The sequence below is a fragment of the Eimeria mitis genome, genomic scaffold, assembly GCF_000499745.2.
Source record: "Eimeria mitis Houghton genomic scaffold, Emh_scaff917, whole genome shotgun sequence".
Lineage (NCBI taxonomy): Eukaryota > Apicomplexa > Conoidasida > Eucoccidiorida > Eimeriidae > Eimeria > Eimeria mitis.
Window position 1 is genome coordinate 182 of NW_013576751.1, and position 8,555 is coordinate 8,736.

General features: G+C 51.9%; 2 protein-coding genes across 2 annotated transcripts in view; one reads left to right on the forward strand and one right to left on the reverse strand.

The window, feature by feature from the left end:
- Positions 1–1,242: 1,242 nt before the first annotated feature.
- On the reverse strand, positions 1,243–3,990 carry EMH_0025340 (uncharacterized protein; the record flags this gene model as incomplete). The annotated part of the gene is made up of 10 exons (XM_013502434.1): positions 1,243–1,274; positions 1,435–1,500; positions 1,639–1,783; positions 1,931–2,017; positions 2,195–2,350; positions 2,814–2,948; positions 3,060–3,159; positions 3,282–3,415; positions 3,594–3,865; positions 3,978–3,990. 10 exons carry the CDS (start codon positions 3,988–3,990, stop codon positions 1,243–1,245), a joined length of 1,140 nt encoding a protein of 379 aa, XP_013357888.1.
- Positions 3,991–7,252: 3,262 nt separating this feature from the next.
- EMH_0025350 (uncharacterized protein) overlaps positions 7,253–8,555 on the forward strand; it is a gene marked incomplete at both ends in the record, with an annotated part of 5,913 nt that continues 4,610 nt past the window's right edge. The window contains 1 exon segment of the mRNA XM_013502435.1: positions 7,253–8,553. Within this exon segment, the coding sequence (XP_013357889.1) occupies positions 7,253–8,553 (1,301 nt within the window).

Consider the following 8,555-nt stretch of genomic DNA (forward strand, 5'->3'; position numbering starts at 1 on the left):
CCTATCATGAGTTGCAGCACTCCTTGCTGCAACTCCAGCCCACGTGTAAATATAAATAAGCCCCGCTAGCTGCATGCAAATATGCCCTTGACAATTGTTACACACCTAGTTGGCCCTCCCTAGGCCGCCCCCATGCCAGTATAAAACATCTGCACGACCGTTAGGGCCACAACACTATTTCCTTAGATGTCTGCGCGTTGCTCGCACGACTGGAGAAGACCGTAAGAATAAAACTTAGTCCTAGCTGTTTGTCTGGTTTCCGAACGAGCAATTAACTCGCCCTCGGAGCTCTTAAGAAATACTAGAGAGGCGCTCAAGTGTTGGTCATCCGACCCTAAAAGCGGTATGCATGCCCTAGACCCCAAGGGGACGCAGAGGGCTCCCGCAAAGACCTTGCTAGTGTTTCCAAGCCTCGCCGCAGGATGCATTTGTTGAATCTGCGAGGAAGAAGGGGTTTTAGGAGGCGGTCGCGCGTGCATGATTTTTGTTGCTTGAAAGAGACGGCCTCAATGTAAAAGGACCCCCGACCAATTGAGAACGCGCGGGCTTTTTCCTACTCATACATCTTGGCTAGTTTCGCTTTCTCTGCGTTTCATTTNCTTTCTCTGCGTTTCATTTGTTTACCTTCCGAGTCCGGGATGGTGCGATTGTTTCTATAAAAGCCTTCAGCGAGGCGCTGCCGATGCCGTATTAGGAGGGCATGCAGGCGGCTGAAGAGAAGCGGCTGGTAGCCTTGTCGTCTTTATTCTGCCAGTTTTAATTGTTTAAACAGATTCCTTTCTATATTCTTTTTGTCCTCTCCTCTTGTTTGGTAGGGTTCCTGTTTGCTCCCGCAGAGAGCAAGCGCGACCCTTTCTCGTTGAAGGGTCACGAGGCAGGACAGGTATATTAGACATTTTTTTGTGCCTTTCCCGCCAGCTGAAACCACAACTCATTCTCATTTTCTTCCATTTCAAATTCATGCATATCCTATTTCTCGTTTGCGAGCTCTTGCATTGGCAGGGTTAGTTGTACGGGGGACGGGGGACGACGGCCGTTAGGGTCTCGTCCTGTGATGCCGCTGTTTCTGCCTCCCGATGCCGCTGCTGCTAGGAGCTGCAGATAAAATCCTCTGGGCATGGGGAGGGTGACAATGCTTCACTGGGTGCATCGGTCGTTCCTTCTAGCGCCAAACGACCAACAGCCCACCCGCTTGCTATCGTTAAGTAGAGGCTAGGCAGAGGACGCAACACCGAAAGCGTTTCAGCGCTTCAGAATCGGCTTGACTTGAGAATCTGCGGACCGCAGTAGCAGACACAAGGTTCCAGCATTAAGAGATAGCCACTTTATACTCTTCCCCCCCTGCTAGTAGAACACAAAGAATCAAGGGATTTCTGCTACGATGTAGGTTAAGCATCTGCCGAACAGAACGTTCGTCCATTCGTACTGCCTCACCGTCCCCCTTATTCTGTTTGATGTGGACAGAGGAATGTATGGAAATTGCGTCCAGCTGCGAAATTCCTGAGAAATCATCAGAGGAGGAAACGTAAAGCAAAATACATTACTTTGCATACATAGACGGCCAGGAGGCTGCAAGATACAGCTCACTTAGTGGAGGCACCGCTGAAGGCAGCGCCCCAAGACACCACGGGAACTTACGAGGCAACACATCCGTCACTGCTTGTCTGTAGCCAGGACCCAAAGACGCCTGAAGCGGGTTGCGCTCGAGGTAGAGTGTGCCGAGAGCTGGAAGCTGCTGCAAGCAGCGAACCTTCTCAACAGTCGCCAGTTTGTTGTCATTCAGCTGCAGCAGCACCGGCAGCAGCACATATCCACCGTATGCTTAAGCACCGCAGCAGCCTTCGCATAAGCACCCCCGGAGCTGAGAACAGTCGTACGTATGGAAAATACGAAGGGTGAAGACACAGGAATGTATTCTGTTTTTGCTTACCCATAGATCCTGCAGCTGCGACAGAGACGCGATGTTTTCGACATCCTCGATTCTGTTGCAGGACAAATCAAGCACAGTCAGCTCCACCTGCAGCCCGCCCAGCCCATATCCACAACGATGAAGTCTTGGATTATCATGGACAGAAACAAGGCATAGGATAAGCAGTGCACGGGGGTCTAAGAAGGGAAAAGAAGCATATTGGAGGACGCGGCAGCACCAAGCAGCAGACACGCAATGGTTACCAATGATTAAAAAATGTATTACCAGCTGGCGAATCTCCGTCGGAGGCGACGGAATATTGTTGTGCGATAAATACAGCTCGCGGAGTTTAGGGCAATTCTTAAAGAGATCAGTTTCCCACTCTTCGATGCGGTTGGACTGAAGGCTGACCCGGGTCAGCTGGGGGAGATGCGGCAACTCCTGCACATCCCCACCACAGATGTATCTCACCACTAACAAAGCATCGATGCCAGGAACGCTCGAGGAATAACTTAGGATCAGATGCAGCACCGCCATCACCAGCAACGGCAACACCGTATGAGACAAGAGGAAGCGAATGATGCCGCAAGGCGACAAACGAACACGAACACGATAAAGAAACACCCGTACAGCCAACCCCGAAAACAGTAGCACCCCAGAACCACTGGGGTTTATCCCCCTAGAAGCTGACACCTTCACGCGCCCCCCACCAGTGTCCACGGCAGTGGTTGGGGTGGCACCCTACACGCTACAAACTGCTGCTGGGGGCCCGCCGCCATAGCCAGAAAGAGTCCAGGCGACAAACGACTGCGTTGCAATGCGACACACTGAGCATGCACGCAGCAGGCAGCCCCCCAAAAGCCTGAAACCGAGATACAGCATAAACGCTAAAGCCTATACCCACCATGCGAGTTATTTTGTTTCGGCCCAGCCACAATTCATTCAGATTTTTCAGGTTTTCTATGCCTTCTACGACGCGAATCCTATTCGATCCCAACTCCAGCGTGCGCAGTTCCTTTAACGTCGACAGGCCCTCAATCTGCTCAAAGGAAAGCAGCACAAGGAGGCCCTACGTGAGTGTTGCTGCTGCTTTTCTGTTGCTCTTTGTTATATGTTGCTTGTTTTGTTGTTGCTTGTATGACGCACGCACCTTGGTGATTTTGTTGCTAGAAAGAAACAATTCCCTCAGATTGACGAGGGTTTCAAGATGCTCAATACGTCTGATATTGTTAAAAGACAAGTCCAAGACCCTGCAGCAACCACAGCAGCGCATCCTCACACAATGGCGGCAGGAAGCAGCGATCCACCTTGAAAAGGCTCGGCATAAGTAGTCACAGAAAAGAATAGAGGCAACGGGAACATGAGGACAAACCTGAGGTGTGTTAGGTGCTGGATGTTATCTATGCGCTTTATGTGGTTCTGGTACAGCTCCAGCTGCTCCAGCGTGGGGCCCTGCTCCTCGAGGCCTTCAATGACCGTCACTTCGTTTGCAATCAAAGCAAGTTTCTATGCACGCAGAAACCGCGTCAACAGCAGCAGCAGCAGCAGCACACATTTGTTGTTGGAGTCAGCTTGAATGCTGAAGAATGTGTGAAGGTCGCAGGCCCACGACACATCTCCCCCCCGGCTGCCGCCCGTGTATGCTTTACGGCTACGTCTGTACAGAGCAGAGCCTTTTACGGACTTTAAGTTTCTTGAAGTTGTTGAGGTTCTCGATCTTGAATATGCGCGAGGCCTGGAAGACGAGCTCCTCGTCGTCGGGATTGAGAGGAATATCGATCCCGAGGCGCTGGGCGTGCAAGCTGTTGCCTTCTTCATCTGAAGAGGAAGCGTCTGAGCCTTTGCACACGCTCTCTGACTTTCTAGGGGTGGTGCTGGCATCTTCAGCCTCCGCACCTACTCCGGCTGTCGGCGCGCTAGAGGGCGGTGGGACCCCCTCGGCGGCTTCCTTGCTCTCTAGGCAGCAGTTAACACACACACAGAGCAATAAACTTGAAATTCTTGTCATAAATAATTATATAGGGCTATATATTCAAGAAATTTACGCGCCGCTGCTCACCAGACTCACCGGGTGGGTCCATCTCCCATGCTGTAATAATCACTGGCACTATGATGAGCCTACGGACTTCACTGAAGAATGAGGAACTCCAAAAGAATGACAAAGTATGAAGGAATTCAACTCGATGATTCTATTCACTAAAGCAGAAATGGCTAGAGCACAGGGTCAACAAGGCACGAGTAGCAGCGATTGGGGCTGGATGAAACTGTGTGTGTTGTGAAGCGCAGGAAGGCGGTTAGAGAAAGCGTTCAACAGTAATTATCTGCAGAACTCCCAACTCTTTTAAATACGCATTTTTGCGTCTTAAATATAACTACAGCTCGGCCTGCGCCCGCACGATACCTTGGGCGCGGAGTACATTGCCCCTGTGTATTGTTTATCAATAGAGTAGCACGGCCTGTGTCTGAAGTTATCGAAAAAAACATTCATTTGGCCTTGATAGTCAGCCTGCAGGCAAGTGCATACAGAGCTCAACACGTGTCTACAGAGATAAAGCATGCTGCGGCTGTGCTTACCTGTGAGCTTCGCTTGGATCAGTAGTTGCAGCGAAAGGCGCCGCAACTACTGTCGCGCTGCCTGCTCCCCCGCAACCCCAGGCCCTGAGCTGCGGCGCCCAGGGTGCCTGGAGTCAGGGGACGGGGCTAGCTGCTTTTACGGAACACTAACCTTGAGTGTGATGCGAGCTCTCCAGTTTCATAGCGTGTTGCGATGAAGCCAAATGCCCACGGTAACAGTTTACCCAAAAGCAGTTGAGCTCCCTCACCTGCCCCACAAGAATCCTGGGCTTTCAGCTCAGGGCCTAGCTGGCGATCCAAGCCAGCCTCACGTGTGATCACGAGAAAGCTTCAACGAAGCTTCCTTTCCTGTATGCTTCACCTTTGTATGCGCTTCTATAGCGTTTGTATCTGTTTGCATGCAACATACCAAAGCCAACTGAACGTTCCTGTGCTAACTGCAGACATGCCATGCTATGCTGAGTCTTTACAACCTCTTTGTCCCCACTGCAGCTCACGACGGTCCATGGATAAGACAGAGGATTCTCGCAACAAGCAACAACTACAATGCCAGCGACAAGCGGGAGCCGTCTTTGCATGTCTAGAAATGTTCAGCAATAAGAAACACGCTCCACTTTAGTACAGTATTGAGAAAACTATAGGCGATCTATGTAAGCAAGAGAAATAAATAACAACATACGGTTGCAGAACCCGCTCGGTTATAACGATGAAGGCGAGTGCCTGCAGTCACCAGCACAACGAAAGCTAGTTGGCGCATAAATGCTAACGTTTGAAATACCCAAAGCACAGGCTGCGGTGTTTGTCTACTCGACTTTAGACGAGTTCCAGCCAAATGTATTTGTGCAGCTCTTCACACTTTACTGAAGCTCTCGTGAAACGGGCATTGCCCTACAAGCGAATCGGCCGCTCACCCTGGTCACAGGGAAGGGCTAAGCAATGGAAACTATCTTAAGATGAACGCGACAAGACGGATTGTTGGAGGCCCCACAGCGCCTTTCGATATTATTGTAGCATGGGCTGGCTGATTTAGGGAATATTCACTACAGTCACAACCCTAGCTGCGAACCTGGCACTTGTGCAATCCTCGTTCGCTCATTCCCTATTGCATGGGCGAGGTCCTGTAAGGCACCAGGTCTGATGTGTTCTGAAATGTAGTTTAAACACAAACTGGTTGAGTGGAATGCACTCCTACTGATTACACAAAGTACGGGGTACGCTTTCGAGCGACACTTCAGGATATGGTGAGGCGGTATGCATGCATATATGTATGTATATATATCTAGTTCCTCAGTGTCCGCATGATAGGGGGACACTGTAATATATTTTACTTCGAGGTAAGGACGGGGCTAAAGGCCTGAGGGCTCGCTGGCCAGCAGCGCACCTCCTCTCCTACAGTTCCCCCCAGTGACAAGCCAGTCTACAGACCCGGATTGAGTTAGCTATGCACCCAAACATGTTGGTATAAATTGTTTTTAGCTGTTAGAGCTACTCGACACAGGCTGCAAAGTGCGTATGGCACCTGAGTTACGGCGAGTGGAAACCACCTACCTGTATTTTCGTTCGCACAGTCTGTGTGGCTACCCTTTTCTGACTGCAGACGCATATAACATACAGCCCCTTAACGCTAAAGTGCAACTTGGAAATGCAGCGGGATGCGTGCCACAGAGAAACGGTTGCAAACGAATGCTCCTGTCGCGGTAGAGATCCGCGTCTCATTGACGAGCAACAGGTGGGGGCCGACTACGAACACAAAGGGGAAAACATGTGAGAAATAAGGAAAATTTCACCCGTCAAAGAAAAGTGAAATAGCTAAGTACAAGCTCTAGCACCGCATGGTTTCGATCCATGGACCTGGGGGTTATGAGCCCCCCACTCTCCCACTGAGCTACGGTGNCACCGCATGGTTTCGATCCATGGACCTGGGGGTTATGAGCCCCCCACTCTCCCACTGAGCTACGGTGCTGACGTTGCCGACGACTTGGATTCTTTTTCATCTCGATGCAATTGAAACAGCAGCATTATTTCTTTTTATTTGTTGCACACTATTTCTGTGTGTTTCTCCATTGTTTTCTTGCGGGAAAAGCCCCCTCGTTTTTCAGATTACAACCGGCTGTTGTTGCTTTATAGGCAGCTTGCCTCGAATCCATCTTTTTAGAGAAATACTTTGAAATTCACCTCAAATTTAGAGAAATTAAATGAGAAGATGAATGAAATTGAGAAGAAATAATGCAAACTTGCGGCCTTGAGTGATCGCTTGTTGCGCTACAGACAGCTACAGGGCTGGCAGGCGTCGGCAGCCCCCTGTAGCCCCGGTTTTCTTGTTGACTTTCGCATATATGGGACCAGAAACTTCAATTTTTAATGTTTTTCTTCACTAAAAGGGATATTTGTGAGGCTGGAAAGCTGCAGACATATGCTTCCGCGGCGGCCCCTGGCTCCAGCAGCCCTGTCGCTGCCGAACCGCTCGGGGCACGTGGGTCCTGTGTTCCTCTTTTGGCTGGCTGCCACGCAATTCAGAATTGTCTTGATTTCTTAAAGCTTCTCCTTGCTTTCAGCCGCTGCTGGCATCCGCTTTCCACCTGCGCAGACTGGTGACTGGGGGCCCCTGGCTGGGCCCGACCGCGTCGGGCAGCAGTCACTGGAGGGGCCCCTCTCATTACACCAGAGGCAGCAGAAGCAGGAGGAGCAGCAGCAGCATAACTGATAGCAGCAGCGGCAGCAGCAGCTGCGCGAGTTTATGGAAACTGCTGCTGCAGCTGATGCTACAAGATGGGGGCTACTCCCACCACGCTGCACCCCTCTGCACGAGGCCGGTTGCTGGAGGCAAGGACGCACTTCCTGCACAAGGGGCAGCACTCACGAGAAGCCTGCAGCAGTACCACCAGCATCACGGACTCTCAGTTGCTGCAGCAGCACCTGCATCAGCAGCTGCAGCAGTTGGGCTCCACGCACCTTTCTGACGCCGAAATAGCAGATGTTATAGAAGGACGCGTGCCCTTGCTGCTGCAGATCGATGGCAGTAGGGGGCCCCCTCTGAAGGTATGGGTACAGAGGGCTTTGCGGCAGCAGAACTCAGGGCTTGCTGAGGGGGAGGCGGTGCTGCAGTGGGGGCCCCAGTTGCAGTTGGTGTGTACAGACAGCCAGATTGCCTCACAGCTGCGAGTCCTTTGGGGCAGAGTTTCTGCAGCAGCATCAGGAGAGGCTGCTGCTGTTGCTGCTGCAGTGACGACGCCGCTAAGCTGCGACCGCGAGCTTGACCTTCCAGTGTTGCGTTGCTGCAGCAGCAGCTGCTGCAGCACAAGTCCTGATGTTTATACTGAGCTCAGCTCCTCAGGCCTCGCCCTTCTGCGCGTTTCGGCCCCTCCTACTCCCTGGGTGACGGCGTGCTTATGGAGAAAGCGTTTCTATTCTACAGTCGTTGGCTTGCTGCAGCAGCAGCAGCAGCAGCAGCAGCAACAGCAACTGCTGCTGCCGCAGCATGGGAATGAAGAAACTGTCGCTACACAGATTGCTGATACCTTGCCCATTCGTCTGTGGCAAATTGAATGGCTGAGGCTGCAGAGGCTGTTTCGAGAGTCGCTTCAAGCGCTGTTCAATACACTGCAGCAGCAGCAGCAGCAGCAGCAGCAGAAACCATCTATGCAGCAAGAGGCAGAGCAGCAGCTGCAGAAACGCTCTCCTGTAGATTGCCCATACGTGAGCCTAGCGTCTCGTCTTACTGCCGCCTTGGCAGCTTCAGCTGCCCCAGCAGCTGCAACAGAAACAGCAGCAGCAACAGAAAAAGCAGCAGCAGCAGCAGCAGCAGCAGCAGCGTCTGAGCACGGAGGGGTTCAATCGTGCTGTTGTGGTTTATGCGGGCCCGAGGTTCTCGAGGAGGGCAGCGTCTGTAGAGAGGATTGTCCTGACGACCCCAGCTTTTGCTTGCCTTCTGCTGCTGCTGCTGCTGCTGCTGCTGCTCCTGCAGCTGCTGCTGCTGGGGGGGCTAATCCATTAGGCTCGCTGCTGTCTGAGGAGGACAGACAACAGCTCTTAACGGAAGCTCGCGAAGAAAGCCTTAAAAGGGAGCCTTTGC